The 26257-nt window shown below is 39.9% G+C and overlaps 1 protein-coding gene across 3 annotated transcripts in view; it reads right to left on the bottom strand.

The window, feature by feature from the left end:
- Window positions 1-26257, bottom strand: part of ADAMTSL3 (ADAMTS like 3) — a 404352-nt gene that overhangs the window by 152317 nt on the left and 225778 nt on the right. For all 3 annotated transcript variants that reach the window (XM_057719996.1, XM_057719995.1, XM_057719997.1), the window contains 3 exons: window positions 23272-23419; window positions 20927-21011; window positions 1942-2231 (listed from right to left, as the gene is read on the bottom strand). In XM_057719996.1, the coding sequence (XP_057575979.1) occupies window positions 1942-2231; window positions 20927-21011; window positions 23272-23419 (523 nt within the window). The remainder of the gene's footprint in view (window positions 1-1941; window positions 2232-20926; window positions 21012-23271; window positions 23420-26257) is intronic.

Here is a 26257-nt window from a genome sequence, read left to right as displayed (position 1 = left end):
ATCGGGCACTGAGAACACAGCAGATCCTAACATTTTGGCATCAGGCTCCAAAAATGAGGTCTAATAGACTCCCAACTGAATCAGAAATCACCTAGTCAATTCTCCTTGGGCAACTCCAAGTAGTCTTTTGAGTTCCAAGGATCCAACCTGCTATGCTTTCCCATCTGGAGAGGTCCTTCTTGGTCAGGAAAAGAACTGAAGTCAAGGATGACAGAGTACTAGATGCAACAGTAATTCTATCAATGGCAGTACTTAAAAGTCTGAGATGAACACAGTAGGTCTGGGGATATGCTAGCAATAGCAGGGCTCATTTGTGCTCTCATAATGAAAGACAAAGCTCCAAGTCTCTGGTGAAAATACAGCAATGCAGTGGCTCAGAAGTGGTAGAGACAGCTGCATTTTGTAGTCATGCAGTAGAAAGTTCCAGATATCTATAATTGCAATTGAACAGGAGAACACTTTTGCATCCCAGTGACTATCTCTAGAGGGTTTCCCCAGACTCACTGAGAAAGTACTAGCAACCATATGGCCAAGGACATGTCAGTCTTAAGGTTTCCAAGATATAACAAAAGACGTGTGCAGGACCCCGAACCCAGAGGGAGCAGGAGATAGGTTTTGGGCAACAAAAGACATGTAGGTAACTGAGACCTGGGAGGGAAGAGACACAGCAGACATTTAGGGTCCAAGTGAACCAGGCTAAATTCCCAGCTAGTTGGGATGGGTTTCTAGAATCAGGGAGAAGCAAGTAAGAGAGAGAGAGAATCTGGAGGCAGATAACTTGCACATGTGTATCTCCACAAAAGGCAGTAGCTTAGCTGAAGCCTGGGGGTAAAGCACACGCCACCTCATCTGGGTTTACTGATGGGCTGATTCTAGGATAGGTGGTTTACAGGTTGAATTAGACAGGAAAGGAGAAAGACAGATACCAGCGATAGGATGGCAAGGATTGAGAATGTCCTCAAGAGCCTTGGGAACAAAAGATGAGAGGTTAGGGCACAATGACTGGTCCACAAGCTCTAAGACCCCATCAGGAGCTCCTAGCAACAGCACAGGGTGGCCAGGAGGAGTGAAGCCTGCTCTTGAGACAACTGTCTCCTAAGGCAACAGCTTCCTTATTTTTCCCACCATTGGCTGGGACTGAAGTCTGAGCCTGTCTAGCCCCCAACTTCAGCCATGACAGCTGGCTGGAAGGCACAGTCAGAAGTCAGTGACAGGATGTCAGGGGCCTGGGTTCCTGATGAGATGCGTCTCCTTCGTGTTAGTAGAGAACCTAGGTTTTTCATTGATTATTTCTGTCTTTTTCCTACCCAAAGAGAGAGAATGACTATCTGGACTCCCACTCCCTTTTGGATCCTGGAATGCGTAAAGCACCCTGGGGCCAACTTCCACCCCAGTGGGGTCACCTGACTATATTACCACTTCCTAATCTTAACAGCATCCCCTGGCTATGCGTGTTACCCCACACATACATACACATAAATCATGGTGATCAGTTTGCTCTGCACTGGTTTCTTGTCCAATGTGCATGTATGACCTAAATATTTTCTGAGGATGACTTCTGACTGAGAGTTGCATCAGATAGAGAAGTCTCAGGCTGCCTCAATCTGTAATTCTGATTTATGCACAAGAATGCCTCAGGTAATCATTTCTGCATTTTCCTATTTATTCTCTATTAATCAGTGACTTCTCTCCCCATCTCAGTTAGGCAGATGCTTAGGCCAAGGAACACAGGGTATAATCCCACTGTCTTTTATCTTTCTAGAATAATCACAAGGAAAACCAAAAGAAAGAAAAGGCATAGTTTTCAATTATTCAAATGGCTTAACCCCCTTCTGGCTTCTGCTAATTTTCATATTTGGCTTAACTGATTTAGTATTAATATTTCTCAAATCATCAGCAACAGGTAAGACCTAACTGTCCCTTAAGCAGAAGATCAAATACCTCCCAAACACGTGGCGGTGCAGGGGGTGAACCCAGCATACTCCCAGTCGTAAGTCATTTCACTGTCCTGCTCCTGCAGGGAGGCAGCCAGCTCGCGGGAGGCGGGGCTCTCGTCACAGGGTTCCAGGAGGCAGTGCTGCTCGGTGGGCAGCCGGGGGCCTTCGCACTCTTCCTCAGGCAGCTCGGTCTCCGTCTGCGTGAACGTCAGGAGCACGCGGCATTTCACCTCTCGCACCTGAACGCCTGGCCCACACGTGGTGCTGCAGGCAGACCAGGGCTCCGGAATGAACCTGCGAAAAGCCGGGGAGGCCCCGGGGGGGTGGGCGTGGGGGGTGGGAGGGGGTGGAGTGGAGTGGAGTGGGGAGAGGACATGGACAATCATTCATCATTCATTCAAGGGCGGCCACAAAAGGAGGAGTGACAAGCATTCTATGAAGAAAAAAGGTAAATTCATCCAGAGGGAATTCAATATGTTTGGAATGCTGTCCTTTTATTGATGCTCAAACATATGTCCTTGACAAATGTTCCAACCTCATCAGCCATGAAAAGAATCTTTCACCAGAGACACAATGAACTTTTGCACCCATTTTATAATTCAAATTCTGTGCTCTGACCTTTGTATAGCATCATTAACAGGCTTTCTTTAAGATTTGGTAATAAATAAACCATTGTGTAGAAATCATTTCTACTCTGATTTCTTTTATAACATGGAGATGTTCACCAGTATTGATTCAAGGAATCTTTATCGAGCTTACCATTTCTTAACAGGCAGAGTTTTATTAAAATGTCTCAGTATTTAAAAGCCAAACTGTAGGATAACAAATGCTTTCTGCAGGGTAGATAAAGCTTTAATATTCTTTTCTATTTAATATATAAATACATAAAACTTCTGAATCATCTTGAAAATATCACAGGTGTTGCCCAATCTGACTGAATAAAGCATTTCTTTCTTATCCTGAATCCTTATCCACTAAATTATGGGGTGTCACCCTTTGGTCTACAGGTCAAATCCAGCCCATCTGTTTCCGCACAGCCTACCTGCTAAGAATGATTTTTATAGTTTTAAATGGTGGGGGGTGGCGGGGGGAGAAGGATAATATTTTGTGTCATGTGAAAATGACTTAAAATTCAATGTGTGTCCGTAATTAAAGATTTTGGAATACAACCATAGTCACTTGTTCACCCATTGGTTCATGGCTGTTTTTGTGTTACATGGCAGAGCTAAGTATTTGCAGCATAGACTGTTTGGCCTGCAAAACCTAAAATATTTATTATCTGGCTCTTTACAGAAATGTTTACTGATTCCTGCACTGAATTTAAAACATAGATTCAATAGGAACATATATTTTTAAGATACTCTGAAGCAACACTTGCATCATGAGACATTAACAAGTGACAGACTGGAAAGAGTGCAGAAATAGAGTAAGTCTGGGAAACTTCACCTTCAATAATGCTGAATAGGCTTATTTACTGCAACACTTTTCCAAAAACTATGATATGTGAATGCATACCACACGTACTTAAGAGGAGAATATGGTGTGCATCATGTCCTAAATTTAAGTGAATATAGGCCTCTATTCATGGGATAATATTGTACTAAATAGCCTCAGAAAATGCTGCTGAGATGTTTGCTTAAAATGCAGTTCCAACGCGTAATATTTAAAATCTCAGAATGATTTTGTTGTAAGGGTCTCTTAGAGTCATTCAAGCTTCTTTCCCTACATAAGGCTTCATTACTGTTGCACACAACAGCATATACCAGTCAGCAGAATTGAAACACCATTATTCTAAATGAGCCCAACAGAGAAATATCAATAACTCCTCCCTTTCCCCATTTTGTTTCCTGGGTTGAAAATTATTAGTGGGAAACTCTATGCTCTAATCCTCACTTTCCATGAGACAATTTGCTCAACTTCTCAGGATGGAGTAGTATTGGAGTAATATTTGTCTGTGTACTCTTTCCTTTGCTTGCTGCTTTCTCATGGTAGAACTGGAAAGGAGGAGACTGATTAAATTTAAGATGATGTATCCATACAATGTAATAAGATGAGGTCATTTAAAAGAAGGAGGTGAGACTCTGTGATAAGGAATATTCTCCTCTTGAAGACTGTTAAATAAGTATATACACTATGATCTCTTGTATACATACATAAAAGGGCATATATGTACATATATTATATGTAGTATATATTTTAGCATATATGTCTATATATGCGGATTTACGCATAATTTCTCTTTTCAGGAAGCAATTGCAAGAATCGGGAACTTTTTGTTTTGCAGCTTTAAAAGGTTTGAACTTTACTATACTTTTATGGTCATTAGTATTTTTCTCTTTTCTCCTTAGTAATAAAAACAATATTTTGGATTATGTTTTAATGGGAAGTAGATTTTTTTCATTCAAATTGGACTCCAGTGTCTCATAGATTTAGAAATCTGAGAGGAGGTGGAATAAGTGAGAAAGCTCACCTTAATTCCCAACAGGGCAAATGATGGTTACACTTGATGTGTTTCTAGGTGTCCCGAATGTTTCAGGTTGGTTTTCTTTTTTTTTCTTTTTAATTTTTTTTCAGATCTTTGTTGGAGTATAATTGCTTTACACTGTTGTGCCAGTTTCCACCGCACAACAAAGTGAGTCAGTTGTATTTATACATATATCCCCATATCCCCTCCCTCTTGAGCATCCTTATATTTAAAAAAAAAAATTGTTTTTTGGCTCTGCTATGTGGATTGTGGAATCTTAGTTTCCCAGCCAGGGATGGAACCCAGGCCCTTGACAGTGAAAGCACAGAGTCCTAACCACTGGACCACCAGGGAATTCCCTCAAGTTGGTTTTCAAAGATCCTTTTAAGGGTCCTCTTAAAAAACAAATGTCAGGACTGTCCAAATTAGCCATGGGTAATTTGGGGGAGGTGAGGTGGGGAGTCATGGCCACTCAAAAATGTATGCATCATCCAGCATGATTTTCTTCTATGTATTATATTTTACATAAACAAAAGATATTATGGTCTTCATGAAGTTCTGAATCTTGTTTTGTTTTTGTTCTTCCCCCACAGTAATTTTTTTTTAAAGAAAAGAAAGGAGCACAGCTGCACACAAGCATTTGAAGAGCAATAATGTCTGGGCAAAACACAATCAGGGAAACAAAGCATGTTCCATATATCTTTGCACAATAGAAAAACTTAAAAAGAAGACCAATTCATGAACATGAGAGCTTAGACATGAGATGATAAAACATCAGAATGAAATGGAAAACTATGGAGCTGAGGAAACAAACTATGAAAGATAACATAATTAGAAACTAAGAAATAATTCAGAATCAAGAACAAAATCCAATTAATGACATAGAGGCAAGACTTGGAAGTGAATGCAGTGTTGAGAGAGAGAAAGAGAAGTTTTTAAAGCAATTAGAGGGATGGAAGGAGGGATGAGCTGCAAAGTAAGCTTTTGGGGTGCTGGAAGTGTTTTGTATCACGAATGGGACTGGGGTTTTGTGGTTGTGTACATCTGTTAAACTCATCACTTTAAATAGACACAGGGAGATGGTTCAAGATGGCAGAGTAGAAGGACCTGCGCTCACCCCCTCTTGCAAGAGCACCGGGATCACAACTAACTGCTGAACAATCATCGACAGAAAGACACTGGAACTCACCAAAAAAGACACTCTGCATCCAGAGACAAAGGAGAAGCCACAATGAGATGGTAGGAGGGGCACAATCACGATAAAATCAAATCCCATAACCACTGGGTGGGTGACTCACAAACTGGAGAACAGTTATACCACCGAAGTCCACCCACTAAAATCAAGGTTCTGAGCCCCACAACAGGCTTCCCAATCTGCGGGTCTGGCAACGGGAGGAGGCATCCCCAGAGAATCAGACTTTGAAGGTCAGTGGGATTTGACTGCAGAACTTCCACAGGACTGAGGGAAACATACTCCACTCTTGGAGGGCACACAAAAAGTAGTGTGTACACCAGGACCCAGAGGGAAGCAGCAGTGACCCCAGAGGAGACTAAAAGATCTACCTGCCAGTGTTGGAGGGTTGCCTGCAGAGGTGGGGGTTGGCTGTGGCTCACCGCAAGGATGGGGACACAGGCAGCAGGGGTTCTGGGAAGTGCTCATTGGCGTGAGCCCTCCCAGAGTTCTCCATCAGCCCCACCAAAGAGCTTGTAAGCTCCAGTGCTGGGTCACCTCAGGCCAAACAACCAATAAGGTGTGAATGCAGCCCCACCCACTGGCAGACAAGCAGATTAAAGTTTTACTGAGCCCCATCCACCAAGGCAACATTGAGCCCTACCCACCACCAGTCTCTCCCAACAGGAAGCATACACAAGCCTCTTAGATAGCCTCCTTCACAAGAGGGCAGACAGCAGTATCAAGCAGTAAAGGCAATATTTAATTCTGTGGAATTGAAAACCACAGCCACAGAAAGACAGAGAATATGAAAAGGCAAAGGACTTTGTACCAGAAGAAGGAACAATATAAAACCTCAGAAAAATAACTAAGTGAAGTGGAGATAGGCAACCTTCCAGACAAAGAATTCAGAATAATGATAGTGAAGATGATCCAGGATTTTGGAAAAAGACTGGATGCAAAGATCAAAAAGATGCAAGAAAAGTTTAACAAAGACCTAGAAGAATTAAAGAACAAACAAACAGAGATAAGCAATACAATAACTGAAATGAAAAATACACTAGAAGGAACCAATAGCAGAATAACTGCGGGCAAAGAATGGATAAGAGACCTGGAAGACAAAATGGTGAAAATCACTGATGCAGAAATGAATAAAGAAAAAAGAATGAAAAGAAATGAAGACAGCCTAAGTGACCTCTGGGAGAATGTTAAACGCACCAACATTCGCATTATAGGGGTCCCAGAAGGAGAAGAGAGAGAGAAAGGACCCAAGAAAATATTGGAAGAGATTACAGTCGAAAATTTCCCTAACATGGGAAAGAGAAACAGCCACCCAAGTCCAGGAAGCGCAGAGACTCCCAGGCAGGATAAACCCAAGGAGAAATACGCCAAGACACGCAGTAGTCAAATTGACAAAAATTAAAGACAAAGAAAAATTATTAAAAGCAACAAGGGAAAAACGACAAATAACATACAAGGGAACTCCCATAAGGTTAACAGCTGATTTCTTAGCAGAAACTCTGCAAGCCAGAAGGGAGTGGCATCATATATTTTAAGTCATGAAAGGGAAGAACCTACAGCCAAGAATACTCTACTCAGCAAGGATCTCACTCAGAGTCAGTGGAGAAATCAAAAGCTTTACACACAAGCAACAGCTAAGAGTATTCAGCACCACCAAACCAGCCCTACAACAAATGCTAAAGGAATTTCTCTAAGCGGGAAACATAAGAGAAGAAAAGGACCTACAAAAATGTAAACAAAACAATTAAGAAAATGGTAATAGGGACATACATATCAATAATTACCTTCAATGTAAATGGACTAAATGCTCCAACCAAAAGACACAGACTGGCTGAATGGATACAAAAACAAGATCCATATATATGCGGTCTACAAGAGACCCACTTCATACCTAGGGACACGTACAGACTGAAAGTGAGGGGATAGAAAAAGATATTCCAGCAAATAGAAATCAAAAGAAAGCTGGTATAACAATAATCATATCAGATGAAATAGACTTTAAAATAAAAAATGTTGCAAGAGACAAGAAAGGACACTACGTAATGATCAAGGGATCAATCCAAGAAGAGGATACAATAACTTTAAATATACATGCACCTCATATAGGAGCACCTCAATACGTAAGGCATATGCTAAGAACTATAAAAGAGGAAATCAACAGTAACACAGTAAGAGTGGGGGACTTTAACACTGCACTTGCATCAATGGACAGTTCATCCAGACAGGGAAAATCAATAAGGAAACACAAGCTTTAAATGACACAATAGACCAGTTTGATTTAATCGATATTTATAGGACATTCCATCCAAAAACAGCAGATTACACATTCTTCTCAAGTGCAAACAGAATATTCTCCACGATAGATCACATTTTGGGTCACATAACAAACCTTGGTAAATTTAAGAAAATTGAAATCATTTCCAGCATTGTTTCTGACCACAATGCTATGAGATTAGAAATCAATTACAGGAGAAAAACCATAAAAAACACAAACACGTGGAGGCTAAACAATATGCTACTAAATAATCTAGAGATCACTGAAGAAATCAAAGAAGAAATAAAAAAAATACCTAGAGACAAATGACAATGAAAACACAATGATCCAAAACCTATGGGAAGCAGCAAAGGCAGTTCTAAGAGGGAATTTTATAGCAATACAATCCTACCTCAAGGAACAAGAAAAATCCCAAATAAGCAATCTAACTTACACCTAAAGAAACTAGAGAAAGAAGAACAAAAAAACCTCAAAGTTAGTAGAAGGACAGAAATCAAAAGGACCAAAGCAGAAATAAATGAAATAGAAACAAAGAAAACAACAGTAAACTCAATAAAACTAAAAGCTGGTTCTTTGAGAAGATAAACAAAATTGATAAAACTTTAGCAAAACTCATCAAGAAAAAGAGGGAGAAGACAAAAATCAATAAAATCAGAAAGGAAACAGGAGAAGTTACAACAGACACCACAGAAATAAAAAGCATCATAAGAGACTATGACAAGCAACTATATGCCAACAAAATGGACAACCTGGAAGAAATGGACAAATTCTTAGAAAGGTATAATCTCCCAAGACTGAATCAGGATGAAATAGAAAATATGAACAGACCAATCACAAGTAATGAAATTGAAACTGTGATTAAAAGTCTTTCAACAACAAAAGTCCAGGACCAGATGGCTTCACAAGTGAATTCTATCAAACATTTAGAGGAGAGCTAACACCCATCCTTCTCAAACTCTTCCAAAAAATTGCAGAGGAAGGAACGTTCCCAAAACCCATTCTATGAGGCCACCATCACCAGATACCAAAAACCAGACAAAGATACTACAAAAAAAAAAAAAAAAAGAAAATTACAGGCCAATATCGCTGATGAATTTAGATGCAAAAATCCTCAACAAAATACTAGCCAACAGAATCCAACAACACATTAAAAGGATCGTACACCATGATCAAGTAGGGTTTATCCCTGGAATGCAAAGATTCTTCAATATATGCAAATCAATCAATGTGATACACCATATTAACAAATTGAAGGATAAAAACCACATGATCATCTCAATAGATGCAGAGAAAGCTTTTGACAAAATTCAACACCCATTTGTGATAAAAACTCTCCAGAAGGTGGGTAAAGAGGGAACCTACCTCAACATAATAAAGGCCATATATGACAAACCCACAGCAAACATCATTCTCAATGGGGAAAAACCAAAAGCACTCCCTCTAAGATCAGGAACAGGACAAGGATGTCCACTCTCCCCACTATTATTCAACACAGTTTTGGAGTCCTTGCCAGAGCAATCAGAGAAGAAAAAGAAATAAAAGGAATCCAAATTGGAAAAGAAGAAGTAAAACTGTCACTGTTCGCAGATGACATGATACTATACATAGAAAATCCTAAAGATGCCACTAGAAAACTACTTGAGCTAATCAATGAATTTGTAAAGTTTCAGGATACAAAATTAACACAAAGAAATCTCTTGCATTTCTATACACTAACAATGAAAGATCAGAAAGAGACATTAAGGAAACAACCCCATTCACCATTGCAACAAAAAGAATCAAATACCTAGGAATAAACCTAACCAAGGAGGTATAAGACCTGTACTCAGAAAAGTATAAGACACTAATGAAAGAAATCAAAGACGACACAAACAGATGGAGAGATATACCATGTCCTTGGATTGGAAGAATCAACATTGTGAAAATGACTATATTATCAAAAGCAATCTACAGATTCAATGCAATCCCTATCAAATTACCAATGGCATTTTTCACAGAACTAGAACAAAACATCCTAAAATTTGTATGGAGACACAAAAGACCTTGAATAGCCAAAGCAACCTTGAGGGAAAAAAACGGAGCTGGAGGAATCAGACTCTCTGACTTCAGACTGTATTACAAAGCTACAGTATTCAAGACAATATGGTACTGGCATAAAAACAGAAATATAGATCAATGGAACAGGATAGAAAGCCCAGAGATAAACTATGTTCAACTAATCTATGACAAAGGAGGCAAGGATATACAATGGAAAAAAGACAGCCTCTTCAATAAGTGGTGCTGGGAAAACTGGACAGCAACATGTAAAAGGATGAAATTAGAACACTTCCTAACACTATACACAAAAATAAACTCAAAATGGATTAAAGACCTCAATGTTAAGGCCAGACAGTATAAAACTCTTACAGGAAAACATAGGGAGAACACTCTTCGACATAAGTCACAGCAAGATCTTTTTTGATCCACCCTCTAGAGTAATGGAAATAAAAGCAAAAATAAATACGTGGGACCTAATGAAACTTCAAAGCTTCTGCACAGCAAAGGAAACTATAAGCAAAACGAAAAGACAACCCTCAGAATGGGAGAAAATAGTTGCAAACGAAGCAACTGACAAAGGATTACTCTCCAAAATATATAAACAGTTCATGCAGCTCAATATCAAAAAAACAAACAACCCAATCAAAAAATGAGCAGAAGACCTAAATAGGCATTTCTCCAAAGAGAACATATGGATGGCCAAGAGGCACATGAAAAACTGCTCAACATCACTAATTATTAGAGAAATGCAAATCAAAACTACAATGAGGTATCACCTCACACCAGTTAGAATAGGCATCATCAGAAAGTCTATAAACAGTAAATGCTGGAGAGGGTGTGGAGAAAAGGGAACACTCTTGCACTATTGGTGGGAATGTAAATTGATACAGCCACTATGCAGAACAGTAATGGAGGGTCCTTGAAAAACTAAAAACAGAAGTACCATATGACCCAGTAATCCCACTACTGGGCATATACTCAGAGAAAATCACAATTCAAAAAGACACATGCACCCCAATGCAGCACTACATACAATGGCCAGGTTATGGATGCAATCTAAATGTCCATCAACAGAGGAATGGATAAAGAAGATATGGTTCATATATACAATGGACTATTAGTCAGCTGAAAAAGGAATGAAATTGGGACATTTGTAGTGACATGGATGAACCTAAAGACTGTCATACAGAGTGAAATAAGTCAGAAAGAGAAAAACAAGGGTCACATAGCAATGCATATATTCAGAATATAGAAAAATGGTACAGATCAACCAGTTTGCAAGGCAGAAATAGAGACAGAGATGTAGAGAACAAACATGTGAACACCAAGTGGGGAAAGTGGGGGGTGGGGGGTGTTGGGGTGGGATGAATTGGGAGATTGGGATTGCCATATATACATTACTAATAAGAAAAAAGTGTATCAAATTTTACACTTAAAAAAAGAGAGAGAGAGAGTGAGTGAGCAAGTCCCTCTAGGATAAGACACCAGACAGTAAAAATAAATAAATAAATGAATAAATACTTTTTGTATGTAAATTATACCTCTCTAAATTGATTTTTAATGCAGTTTTTAGAGATAAAATGAGAGGGAACCTAAACAGTCCAATACTGAAGATAACTGGATTCTTCAAGTAGAGGTTTCAACACATGAAACAGAAAAAAACTGTTCATAAATAAAATATGTGAAAAACATGCCTAAGATACAGCTTGGAAAGGTACACTGTCTTCCAGGAAACAGCAATAAAAAATGATTAACATTAAACACCTAGAGCTTTCAGCAGAATAATGCCCCCCACCAAAGATACCCACACCCTAATCCCTAGAATTTATGAATCTTTTAGTTACTTGGCAAAAGGGATTTTGCAGAGCTGATTAAGGTTATGAACTTCAAAATAGGAAGATTAGCCTAGTAGGCCTAATCTAATCACATGAGTCCCTAAAAACAGAAAAATTTCTCTGGCTAGAGTTAGGGAGATGTAGCAGAACAAGAGGCAAGAGAGATTCAAAGCACAAGAGGTACTCAACCCGCTGTTGCTGGCTCCAAGATGGAAGGGGCCAGGAGCCAAGGAATGTAGGAGGCCTCCAGAAGTTGAGAACAGCTCTCAGCCACAAGCCAGCAAGGAAATGGAGATTTCAGCTCTGCAACTGCATGGACCTGAGTCTTGCCAGCATCCTGAGTGAGCCTGGAAGTAGATTCCACCCTGAGGCCTCCAGAGAAGAGTTCAGGCTGACAGATACCTTGATTTTAGCTCAGTGGGATCCAGAGAAACCAGTTGAATCTACTGGGTTTCTGAACTACAGAACTGCAAGATAATAAATGTGTGTTGTCTTAAAGCACTAAGTTTGTGCAGATGAATATACCTGGCTTAAAAAAGTAAAACTTTGAGGATGAGGAAAAAAGTGTATCAGCATCTAGGTACAAAAAACAAGCCCCCATAAGAATAAAAAGTCAGGTGGACTTCAGACTCACAAAATTCAAAATCAGGAAAGGATGGAACGAAAGTTTTGAGAGAGAGAATCTGGGTCCCAAGAATAGTGTGTGCAGTCAAATTGTTATTCATAATACAAAGGCAATAATTTTCTGTAAAATAGGAATAGTAATAGTACCAATCTAATGGGGTTTGGTAAGGATTAAATGAGATGTCAGAGTGAAAAGTTCAATAATTACAATACAGTAAAAATCACAACAACCACATGCATTGCATTGTTATTTGTGTGAGATACTGTTCTATGTCCTTCATATATATTTTATCATTTACTCATAACAATAAACCCATCAGGAAGTATTATTATTATTCCTACTTTACAGATGACGAAACTGAGAGTAATTTGTCAAAGATTACACGGTAGCTACTGGCATTATTTTACCCCGCCTCAGCAGTATCATAGGTAAGAGATGCATTTTAAGATCATCCAAGATGACAAAGAATCCTAGGAAAAGTCAACAATACTATTTGAGGGAATTTATTTTTCTTATTTCAAAAATGAATAAACAAACACCAATATCCACTTGATAAAATAATTCTTCACTCTAAAAGAAGAAGAATGTAATGTGTATTGGTGAAAGAAAAGCATTCTTTTGATTCTATTTTGGGGAAAATAGTATCAGAAACAGAAGGAAATGTTATAGCAATAACAATAAAATTCAGGGAAGCATTCTACAAAACAAAAGATAAATGATGAGGTTAAGAAGTCAAAACATAGCTGGGAAAAAAAAAGCTCTGGCTTCGTTGAGAAAAGACTGAAAAATACAAAAGTAATGCAAAGTTTGCTCTGAGAGAAGAAAATCCAAATGAAGAGTAGGAAATACATTCAACAATGAGGAGGGCAAGTGCTTTTTTTTTTTTTTTAAAGCTCTTTATTGGAATATAATTGCTTTGCACTGTTGTGCCAATTTTTGAGGTACACCAAAGTGAATCAACTGTATTTATACATATATCCCCACATCCCCACCCTCACACGACTCCCTCCCACCCTCCCTATCCCAGCCCTCTAAATTATCACCCATCATCGAGTTTATCTCCTTATGTTATACAGCAACTTCCCACTAGCTATCTGTTTTACATTTGGTAGTGTATATATGTCAATGGTACTCTCTCACTTCGTCCCAGCTTCCCCTTTGCCCCCACCCCCCACCCTGTGTCCTCAACTCCATTCTCTACATCTGCATCTTTATTCTTGCCCTGGCACTGGGTCCATCAGTACCATTTTTTTAGATTCCATTTACATGAGTTAGCATAGAGTATTTGTTTTTCTCTTTCTGGCTTACTTCACTCTGTATGACAGTCTCTAGGTCTATCCACCTCATTACATATAGTTCACTTTCATCCCTTTTTATGGCTGAGTAATATTCCATTGTATATATGTGCCACATCTTCTTTATCCATTCATCTGCAGATGGGCATTTAGGTTGCTTCCATTTCCTGGGTATTGTAAACAGTGCTGCAATGAACATTATGGTACATGTTTCTTTTTGGATTATGGTTTTCTCAGGGTATATAGGACAAGTATTTTTGTTTGAAGGGGAGCTGTGCTTCCAAAACATGGGGGAAAAAAGAAAAAGAGGGAGGGGAAAATATCACATGTTCAAAATAGAAAAGAGATGTAATGCAGATAGTTCATTAACCTCTAGGATAAATAAGGAAAATAATAGAAAAGAGGCACAAATATAACAGAAGAAAACTTTTGTGCACCCAAGGAAGATTTGAATCTATGGCCTAAAGGCCCTCATTGTTTACCAAAATTATTGAAAAGAAAATAACACCTGAACTTATTCTAGAAAAACCTCTAATTTAAATATATGGGGAAAAATCTTATAACTAAGCAGAAAAAAAAATGGTTCACACACAATAAAAGGAGAAAGGACAGTTTAGGTACAAATATTTCCTCTTCAATATCCAGACCAATATATTCACAGTTTTAAGAAAAAAAAGATAGTTTATTAAACAAGATTTCATACTTCTGCTCATTTGATAGGCATAAGACAGGCATCCTTAAACACAGAGTGTCTCAGAGAGTATGCCATCTATATAATCTCCCAGAAAAAAATGCACAAAGATCCATTCCAATTTAATGAGAATTTAAGTTTTAAAATTACTGTGGGAGAAAAACAAAAACAAGATTTAGCACTGCCTAAACACTACAGTACCTTCTGTTTAAATTTTAAAAAGGAAATTTGACAGTAGACGTTAAATGCCTTCATTGTGCTAGCTTCTGGCCCAGAAATTCCAACCCAGCAAATGTGTCCTAAGGAGATAATTTAGAGATGTAGTGATGCGCAATTTGAGATTTGCTACAGTTTTATTTATCATAGTGAATAATTAGAAACAAACTGCAGACAGCCAGAAAGATCTTTATAAAACCGCAATTGTGATTTAATCACTTCTTAAAAATCTTTAAATGGTTCTCACTGTCTCCAGATGAAGTCTAAATTCCTTTATGCACCATGGAAGACCTCCAAGATTTGCTTACTTTCCCAGCTGCCATTACCACCTCCTTCTCCTCCAGCTCCCTCTCCACATTCAGTCTCTCAATGCCTGTGGCCCCCATGGGCCAGTTGGCCAACATGCAACCTCAATACCTGACATGCTATTCTGACACCTAGGTACATCTTAGGGCATCACTTCATGTACCATCTCTCCCAGGAAGCCATCCCTGACCCCTAAGCCTCACAGTACCATAATATATGCACTAACTTCTCTATCTGCCCTATTAGACCAACCCAAAGATGGGAGAGGCTTGAATTCAGGTCTCCTAACATAAAGTTGGAGCTCTTCCTAGTATCACATGCCAGAGAATCACCATCCACCACTTAATAGCTCTGAAATGTTGGATAAATCTTTAATCTACACCTTTGTTTCCTCATCCCTAAAATGAAGCGAATAATAATGCCTCCTTATGGGGTCATTGTGAGAATTAAGTCAGTTAATCCACATAGAACACTTACAGCACAGTCTGGCACAAAGTCTTCAAAATTAGTTGTTTTTGCTTTTGTTGTGAGAAAAACAGATGCCCGAAACATAACCTAATTTGATTCTAGCAAATACAAATACCACAAACGGAGAAGCTAAAATAGCAGTGAAGAAACTACACAGTGTTCTAAATCTGTCTTATTTCCTTGGATCTCATATATGAAAAATGGGAGGGAGGGCAGCGTGACTAAGGAAGCATTGCGAATCCCATAGAAACTAGGAAGGCTCCAGGGAAGAACTTTTAAAACAATGAGGAACCGTATCCACTGTCAACACATTTCACAGCTGAAAGCTAGGAAGGTCAAATTGCAGTTCCCCTGGCTTAGCTTTATAAACTATAATTTTTACTTTCCTAATTAAAAAGAAAAGACTTTTCTGTTGGTGGGAATGTAAGTTGGTACAGCCACTATGGAAAACAATTTGGAGGTTCCTTAAAAAACTACAAATAGAACTACCATATGATCCAGTCATCCCACTCCTGGGCATATACCCAAAGAAAACCATAATCCCCAAAGAAACTTGTACCATAATGTTTATTGCAGCACTATTTACAATAGCCAGGACATGGAAGCAACCGAAATGCCCATCAACAAATGAATGGATAAAGAAGATGTGGCATATATATACAATGGAATATTACTCAGCTATAAAAAGGGATGAGATGGAGCTATATGTCATGAGGTGGATAGAACTACGGTCTGTCATACAGAGTGAAGTAAGTGAGAAAGAGAAAGACAAATATTGTATGCTAACTCACATATACGGAATCTAAAAATGGTACTGATGAACTCAGTGACAAGAACAAGGAAGCAGATACAGAGAATGGACTGGAGAAGTCGAGGTTTGGGAGGGGGCAGGGGGTGAAGGGGAAGCTGAGATGAAGCGAGAGAGTAGCACAGACATATATATACTACCAACTGTAAAATAGTCAGTGGGAAGTTGTTGTATAACAAAGGGAGTCCAACTCGAGGATGGAAGATGCCTTAGAGGACTGGGGCGGGGAGGGTGGGGGGGACTCGAGGTGGGGGGAGTCAAGGAAGGGAGGGAATACGGGGATATGTGTATAAAAACAGTTGATTGAACTTGGTGTATCCCCCCAAAAATAATAAATAAATAAAATTTAAAAAAATTAAAAGAAAAGACTTTTGAACATCCACTTTCTATGTAAATTCAGAGTTCGGGCCATGGTAAACCACAGAGGCAGAAATATTTATCTTCTCTGGGCGAGTTTGGCAGGCTTTCCTCAAGGGATCTGCAATACAGCTATGTTCATCTTCTCGCTCACTCTCAACAAGCAAACATCCCCAAACCACAAGAGACGGGGGTAATAAAAGGATGAACTGGAAGCTGAGATATGTTGTGGTTTTGTTTGGAAATCAAGGGAAGGACTAGAGTCAGAAGTGGTGGGAGGAAACCATAAAGTTCACACTAGATAGCCAGGAACAGGCCAGAGACTGCCAGGCAATGTGAATTATAAAGTAAAACTTCAGAGAGACCACAGAGGGAGAGAGGGTGGAAGGTGGGGGGAGGAGGCAGCTGCTCAGGCCCGGAACAGGTGCTGGGGCCTCAGTCTTCCACGCTGGGGAGAAAGAAGTGGTGTCCTTCAACGGGAAAGGGAGAACCAGCTTTGCTCAGTGAATGTGGACAGGAAGAGCCACCAGCAAAGTCAGGTGGGGCTGACAGTTCATGCAGGCATGGGGATGAATATGTGGCTGGAACCTACTAAGTTTACAAGAAATGGCCCTTTTCCAGTTAAGTAAAACAAACAAACTTAAAAGGGACCCCAGGGACTATCTGATCCGATGGTTCCCAATTGGAAGCACCACCCCCACCCCCACCCCCAAGTCACCCGGGGTGCTTGCTAAAAATGCTGCTGACAAATCCATAGAGACAGAGGTAGAAAAGAAATTACCAGAGGCTGGGGGTAGGGATAGGAAGATGGGGAGTCAGTGTTTAGTGAGTACAGAGTTTGTGTTGGGGATGATGGGAAATTCTGGAGATGGATGGTGGTGATGGTTGCACGACAATGTCAATGTACTTAATACTAATGAACTGTACACTTAAAAAGGATTAAAATAGTCCGTTTTATGTTATGTGTATTTGGCCACAATTTAAAAAATTCCTTGCAGAGCCAAAAGAAAAAAAAATGCTGGTGACTGGGACCCATTCCCAGAATGTCTGCCTTGGTCAGGTCCAGAAATCTGCATTTTAAATAGCACCACAGGTGCTTCTAAAGGAAGCAATTTGAGGAACACACTTTAAAAAGTGGTATTGTGGTGATCAAAAAAAGGTCTTTTTGTTTTAGAGCTACATACTGAAATATTTATGAATGAAATGATATGCTATCTGGGCATGTTTCAAAAATGACCCAGTGGGGTGGAGGCAGTGGTGCAGATGAAACAAGAGTGGCCCCGAGTTGATAACTGTTACAGTTGGGTGATGGACACATGGGGGTTCATTACACTGTTCTCTCCTCTTTAGCACAGGCTTCAAATTTTCTATAACAAAAACCAGGTGAGGACTTCCCTGGTGGTCCAGTGGGTAAGACTCTGTGCTCCCAATGCTGGGGGCCCAGGTTGGATCGCTGGTCTGGGAACTAGATCCCAAATGTCACAGCTAAAGATCCTGCATGCCGCAACGAAGATTCCACGTGCTGCACCTAAGACCCAGTGCAGCCAAATAAAATAAATGTTAAAGAAAAAAAAAAAAAAAGTCAGGTGAGGGCCATTCCCAACAAAGAGGAGAACATGATTAAAGGGATGAAAAAAACAACCAGGTGAGGGCCATTCCCAACAAAGAGGAGAACATGATTAAAGGGATGGAGGTGAGTGGCAGCTTGTCGCAGGCAAGGAACAGTTCAGTGTGCCTGCAGCATCCCACTTAAGGCAAAGCAAGGAAGGGGTCAGAGATGAGGCTGGGAGCCGGAAATGGTAACACCCTGCTATGGCTTGTTGGCCTGGTGAACAAGCGTAAGTCTATGGGGGATGGGGAAACATTGGGATATTCGGAACACTGTAAGAAAAGATCACATTTGTGTCTTAGCTAGACTACTCTGGTTAGAGGGTGGATTTCAGGGGATCGAGTGGGGAGCAGATTAGCAGGCTATGGCAGGTGTGCTGGTAAGTGATTTCAGGACCTGGACAAGGATGGTAGTAGGAATGGAGAGAAGGAGCTGCAACGGAGAAAGATTTTAGTTGCAGCTAAAATCACAGAGTTGGGCTATATGACTGCACAACTCAGGAGTTAATTACAGATGAGGGAAGAATGAGCAAGAGGCTAGGATGGCGGCCGGCGCCTAGCCTGGGGAGCTAGAGCAATCTCTTCACCAGGAGAGGATATGTAGAGGGATGAGGAACTGTGATCTAATGGTGCTTTGAGAAGAGATCCTTGTAGGATGCGTCATTTGAGACTGAGAACGCCATGACCATCCTCGCGTGACAGCTACAGACTCCCTTGCAAGTGACTCAAGTCCCTTTCCTTCCATAGGTTCCTTCCCTTACAGAATCACAGGAGATCAGAGCTGGGAGAAGGTTCCGGTAGCTTTTAGCCTAACATCCTCCTTGTAAGATCAGGAGGCTTAGAGATGGTCACTGACTTGTCTAAAATCCTGATTACCTTTTTGATACATTGAAGGCTGTCCCAACTTCACATGGAAAACAACAATGAAAGTCAAACACACACCTACAGCCATTCCTTTCCATCCACTTGACTACCACTCTTCCTTCTTTAGCAGTCAAATACCCATTGCCCCATTTCCTTCTAATTCAGAATTCATTTCTTAAAGCTCTGCAACGTTTCACTTCTCTATGCTTTGAAGGCTACTGCTCTAAAATTAACTGAGAAAGACTTTCTTGTCAAACAAAACAGACTTTTCTCAGTCCCCACAGTTATTCTGTGGCTTCTTGTGAGGTTTGATACTATCTGCTGGACCTCTCCTTAAATGCTTTGCTCCCTGGCCTTTTTAACAATGAGTTCTCCTTGGGTCTACTCTTTCATGACCCACTTCCTCTGACTCCACTTCCTTCTCTACATCTCCATGCTTCCATCATGAGCCAAACACTCTTCTCTCTTCAGTCAGTCACTCTGGGGTCATTCACCCCATGACGTCCACAATGTCTTCTGGGTTCACATCCAGATCTGACAGTACTCTATGTGGAAAAGTTCTGCGCATGTCCTCAGTGTGATGTGCCGATTCTCTTGGCCCCGCATCACTAGAGGCACAGTACCTTCTCAAAGAAAAGGAATCCATGTGCCCCTGGGGCTCACCAAAGTTAAAAGGGATATTGATAAATGAGAGCAAGTTCTGAAAAGAGCAATGGGTTTGGTAAGGGATCTAAAAACAACAACAAACCGCTGACAAGACTAAGAATGATGAGCTTGGGAAAGACAATGCTCTCGGGGTCCAGCTTCCTTAAAATTTGTGAAAACTTGACACGTGGGATGAGGCATAGATGTGTTTTTTCTGTTTCAGAAAGCAGAAATTTGCAGGAGGTTGTATTTTGGCTCAACGTGAAAACAAATCTTGCAAATAACTCAGCTTGTCTAACCCAAGAATGAGCTGCCTCTCAATGCAGTGAACTCTGTCCTTGCTGAAGGTGTTGAAGAAGAAATGTCTGCTCTGAGAGGAAGACTGGCCTTACTACTTCTGAGATCACCTTTCCTCCAGCACCCTGTGAATCGCTCTCCCTGTGATAGCTGTCAGCACCAGGGACTTCACATGTCTGATGTGGAATCAGCTGTCCTGTCCAGTTCCTCAAGTCTATCATTGATGCTGTTCTTCTAGATTCCTGGGCTAGATTCAACATCTTTGATTCCTTGCTCTCTTTAGGTCCCTATACCTCCGCCTCCAGAATGTTTCCTTAATATGCGCCTGATACTTTATTTCCATGGATACCATTACAGTGCAGACTTGAAAAATCCCATGTGGACAGAAGTCACTGGATTTCTGATTTGGAATGGACCCAAGAGTGATCAAGCCTGGCCTGCTCATTTTATAAGTAAGGAGAATGAGACACAGAAAAATTAAAGACTTGTCTAAAGTCACATAGTTAAAAGTGGTGGTTCTAGGCTCCAAGATTTGTAGTGCCATATTCTTTCCACTGCCCCATACCACAGCAGCTCTGGGATTTCTCCTTGTAATCACTCAGGCCACCCTGACACATTTCAGCTTAACTGGTTTTATAGACATTGGTCATGACTTAACCATGCAATGATTGGTTTATCTGTTTAATATTGTGATGGTCTTTGGTCAAATCTTATGTGTTAATCTAGATCTAGGAATTATCCCAATCTCTTAAGTATAACAGACCACTGGGTCTGCTTTCAGTTAAACAGCACTGTTCTTTTCTGTGCTTCTCACAGATACTGCCAGAGCAGGACTGCTGAATTGTGAAATAAAGAAGAATTCTAGCCAGCTCAAGCTCTCTAGAGTCTGCAAATCCAGGTCATTTGAATTTGAAACGTATCATTGTACTCCAATGAGTAGAAAAATTACATATATCATGTTAACTGGCTATGCCCTGATTACTCCCATAAAAGGTCCTGGACTCACGTTGGTTCTTCTGTTGCTATTCTGGTCTCTTCTAGTTCTCGTGCTTGTTTCAGCCAAGGTAATTTAGCTTCCACTGGACTTTTTTCTAAGAAAAAGGGAACATAAACAACAAGCTTAATTATTGTTACTCATTCAAGAGTTGGATATGTGATTGTTACTTGCTGAAGATTTCACCAATAAAGAGGTCACGCTTTTCAAACGCACAGTACATGAAGTGGCTTCTGGAAGGAACCAAAAATTTCTGTCATACATTTTTTAAATTAACACATTATCAAAATACAAGCAAACAATCCCATGACACAGTTGAATACATTCTCCAAGTTAGCATAAAAATGCCTCATAAATCAGTACCAATCTCTGTTGCTTGCATGTTAAAGCTCTTACTTCAACTGTATCAGTTTGCTTTCTTTTGCCACAAATTTTTTTGCCTGTTGGATGAGGAGGTTAATAGAGGAAAGCAAATAACATAGAAGGCTTAGAAAATTGGGAGGAGGAGAGTCTGTGCTATGGTTTACTCAAACTTTAATTGTTGTAGCTGTTGAGGGAAGTGATTACCAATTACCATTGGCCTGCAGGAGCAAGCTGGTACCCCTCTCTGTCCTTTGAAGCCTCCTAAGATGTGAAGAAAGAAACAATCTAATCATGAAATGAGAAAGGAAATAATTTTGGACTGCTTCAGAGAAATCACAGACTCTAAGAAAGTGGCTATAAAAGTACCAGTGGCTGCAGAAAGAAGGAGAAAAGACTTCACTGAAGAAGTTATGTAATTAGTGTTTGTACCCTGCACGGAAACCAGTGATTTTTCTGGAAGACAGACATTGTCAAATAAATTTGTTGAATGGTTAGTTGTCAGGAGGCTGTTTGTATGAATAACGCACCCAGAAAGAATGAAGAAGAATTTTACCATCCTCTCCAAAGTACTAAGGAAGACTCCTTGGCACTGACTGACACTTGGGAGTAATTCTTTTTCCATTTCAAAAAGAAAATACTGGTCACAAGGACTGGTAATACCTTACTAAAGTAGGTGTATGGAGATAATCACATCTAGAGAGGCACATATATCCAAGAGATGATGCCAAGACTTCCCTACCCATGGATGCCACCCATTTCTGCTATTCATGTGGAACAAATGGGAACTACAAAAGAAGTTCTAAGTGCATCTATAAATCTAGATTGGGAACTGAAAGTCTGCATTCATTCATGGTAGGCAACAGGACATACGATGAAGATGACATTGCTCCTTCCTCAAGAAATGTACACTCTGGTGGAAGGCACATGGGAATTCTCCTGTTCCTCTTTCTCTTCATCCTCCTTCTCCTTTTTCTTCCAAGCAGGGACTACATCAACTTATTTTATGCCCACCAAGAAATGTTAATATAAGCCTGGACAGATAGGCCACTTCTATATGTACTGAATCAACAAGAGCTCAGTTTCCCCTCCAGACCAATAACTCACATGGGTCATCTGTCAGTAAAACAATTTTTATAAGAAAGTATGTTGAAATGCAAATGCTGCAATATTAGTAAGAGCACTGGAAAACACCTTTCTTAAAAAATTTTTTTAATTTTTTAATTTTTTTAAGCTCTTTATTGGAATACAATTGCTTTACACTCTTGTACCAGCTTTTGAGGTACAGCAAAGTGAATCAGCTGTATGTATACATATATCCCCATATCCCCTCCCTCCCGCGACTCCCTGCCACCCTCCCTATTCTGGCCCTCTAAGGCATCACCCATCATCGAGTTGATCTCCCTTTGTTATACAACAACTTCCCACTAGCTATCTATTTTACAGTTGGTAGTGTATATATGTCTATGGTACTCTCTCACTTTGTCCCAGCTTCCCCTTTGCCCCCTGCCGCCATAAACCCGTATCCTCAAGTCCATTCTCTGCATCTGCACCTTTATTCTTGCCCTGTCACTGGGTTCATCAGTACCATTTTTTTTAGATTCCATATATATGAGTCAGCATACAGTATTTGTTTTTCTCTTTCTGGCTTACTTCACTCTGTATGACAGACTCTAGGTCTATCCACCTCATTACAAATAACTCAATTTCATTCCTTTTTATGGATGAGTAATATTCCATTGTATATATGTACCACAATCTTCTTTATCCATTCATCTGTGGATGGGCATTTAGGTTGCTTCCATGTCCTGGCTATTGTAAATAGTGCTGCAATGAACATTATGATACGTTTCTTTTTGGATTATGGTTTTCTCTGGGTATATGCCCAGTAGTGGGATTACTGGATCATATGGTAGTTCCATTTTTAGTTTTTTAAGGAACCTCCAAACTGCAGAAAACACCTTTTGACTTAATTGTAGAATGCACCACAAACTTACCTTTGGGTTTATAACATGGGATGGGAATGATACATTCTTCTTTGATGTGTAACTTCAGTTGTGGATTACAGCCGCCAACGTGCTGTCCGCGATGGTTGATGCACAGAACAACTCGGTAACGTAACCCTTGGCCACAAGTCACTGTGCACTTCAAAGATGAAAAGAGAAGCCAATGAAATTCTTGTTCATGAAGAGATCCACAAAGGTATTAAGGTCTGATGCACAGGACAGTCACTGATCTACATGAATATTAAACACAAAAGACTGTTAGATAAACATTATGTACGGAAGAGGGTAGAGGCTGATTTCCCTTGACTCTTATGCGTCAGGGTCCTCCCTTGCAAGGCTTCCTTCCAATCCTCCACTCAAAAAGTATTTCAGGTGAGGTCACAGCGCAAGAAAAACTGAAATGTCCTGAAATCTTTCTATGTAAATATGAAATAAACTTAATATATGTTTTTTCAAATCTGAATAAAAATTCACATGACATCATTCAAAACAATTCATGAAGACAAAAGAAACTTTTCTAAATTATTAATTTTTTTTTACAAATTTATTTTTTTAATTTATTTATTGGCTGCATTGGGTCTTCGTCACTGCACACGGGCTTTCTCTAGTTGCTGCGAGCGGGGGCTACTCTTCATTGTGGTGCACAAGCTCCTCATTGTAGTGGCTTCTCTTGTTGTGGAGCACAGGCCCTAGGCGTGTGGGCTTCAGTAGTTGTGGCACATGGGCTCAGTAGTTGTGGCTCACGGTCTCTAGAGCACAGGCTCAATAGTTGTGGCGCACGGGCTTAGTTGCTCCGTGGCATGTGGAATCATCCGAGGTCAGGGCTCGAACCCATGTCCCCTGCATTGGCAGGCAGATTCTTTACCACTGCACCACCTAGGAAGTCCTAAACTATTAATTTTAAAAAAACATCTAATTTTGCTCAACCAGGCTAGAGGATTATCTTTCTATTCTGTGTATAGAAAGTGATCTTGCAAAACTGTTGTCATATGAAAAGGCCATCAAAGAGTATTCAGCCAAAAAAGTTTAGGAAAAAATACTATAGATGTATCAGGCAGTTAAAATTAATGAAAACATTATGCTATCTTCTCTGAATTTTTATGAACTTTGTGTTGTCAGTAATTTTTTTTCTTGAATTACTTGTTTATGATTTGGAAGGTATTCTTGCCTAAGAATGGAATATTTTCAAGTCATGAACATCCAGGATATCTTTTCAGTTTATCTATACATGTCGGTGAGTATATATGTATGTATGTATGTATGTATGTATGCATGTAGGTATGTATGTATGTGGTTCTTTTTAAAACAAGACTTTATTTTTTAGAACTGTTGAAGGGTTACCGAAAAATTGAGCAGATAGTACAGAGAGTTCCCATATGCTCCCTCTCCCCTACACACAGTTTCCCCAATATTAATATCTCGCATTAGTGTGGTAACTTTGTTATAACTGATCACCTCCTTGGTGGGGGAAAGATGGATTTGGAGTTTGGGATTAGCAGATGCAAACCATTATATATGGGATGGATAAACAACAGGGTCCTAATGTATGGCACAGGGAACTACATTCAATATCCTGTGACAAGGCATAATGAAAAAGAATGTGAAAAAGAATGTGTGTGTATATATATATAACTGAATCACTTTGCTATACAGCAGAAATTAACACAACATTGTAAATCAACTACACTTGAATAAAATAAAATTTTTAAAAGGTCACCTCCATATTGTATAAATTTCAGGCCCCACCAATCCTGGATCCACCCCTGGGAGAGGTCAAGAGGCATTGGGCATGTGCTAGAGAGCACACACTGCTCTGCAGATGTGATCTCACTAACTGTTTGGACACACTGCTGGATTAGCAGCTTCACTCCCATTTAACAGATGAGCAAATGAATGGCCCACCACCTAATGACCTTGCTCAAGGTCACGCAGCTCCTAAGAGGCAGAGTGGAATTCCGTCCCAGTGCCTCCTGTTGTCAAAATAATGACTTCACCACTGCTCCATCAAGCTTGAAGATTCTTTCCTGAGTCCGTTGTGGATGCTTCTTCAATTGTCACAGACGAGTTTCAGAGGATATGGAGGCCTTTTTCAGCATTGACCCATCTCCAAGAAGAGCAGAACAGCAGGAAATCTCTCTTATTTCATCATGCCACTCATAACCACTGAACAAATACTGAATGAATTTAGTGAGGTCTGCAATTATATCCAATGTCTGGGAAACTGATTCACCTACCCCCACATGCACCCATTTGAAATAAATGTGATCTTAAGAGACTATTTTATATACGCCAAGAAAGAAAAAAAAATCTGCTCCAAAGAGAAAGAAAACAATATGGTTATAAGGTATAACTACCCTAGAACCAGTCAATCCAAAGGAATATTATTTCCTAAGCAGCTTCTCAGGAAGCTGGACACTTTCCCCAACAATATTGCCAATGTTTACAACATTCCCAGAGCTCTTCTTTCAAGCAGAATACATCCTTAATAATAGCAAATTCTCATCACTGAGAATGTATTTGATTTTTTTTCTAAAACATGAAAAGTATGAAGAGCCAAGAAAGACGAATGAGATGCTGTACTGTAAGTGATGATAAAGTCATGATATAGATGGTGGGAGTGGTATAAAAGCTCAAAAGACAACACAAAACATATGATTAAGACATAATAGCTGAAAACAAGCTCTGTGGGTTGTAGAAGTAATGCTGATTTTTGAGGATAGATCACAATATGATTTTTGGCTTATAACTTAAGAGCTCAAAGAACTGAACGACCTGGCCATAATAAAATCCTTCCATCTCACTCTACTGATTCATGTTAACAAGGCTTTCCAGTGTGCACATGCAAAACAAACCAAAATGAGAACTCAACAGTAAAAATTAAGATTAAAATTATTGCTAATCCCATGTTTCATTCTGGCAACGGACTAGTTTTCCAAGCCCCACTCATATTCTAGGAAGACCAATTTCAAAGGAAAGT

This window comes from Hippopotamus amphibius, chromosome 2, assembly GCF_030028045.1.
Source record: "Hippopotamus amphibius kiboko isolate mHipAmp2 chromosome 2, mHipAmp2.hap2, whole genome shotgun sequence".
In the NCBI taxonomy this organism is placed as follows: domain Eukaryota; kingdom Metazoa; phylum Chordata; class Mammalia; order Artiodactyla; family Hippopotamidae; genus Hippopotamus; species Hippopotamus amphibius.
This window is presented reverse-complemented; position numbering and strand designations above follow the sequence as displayed.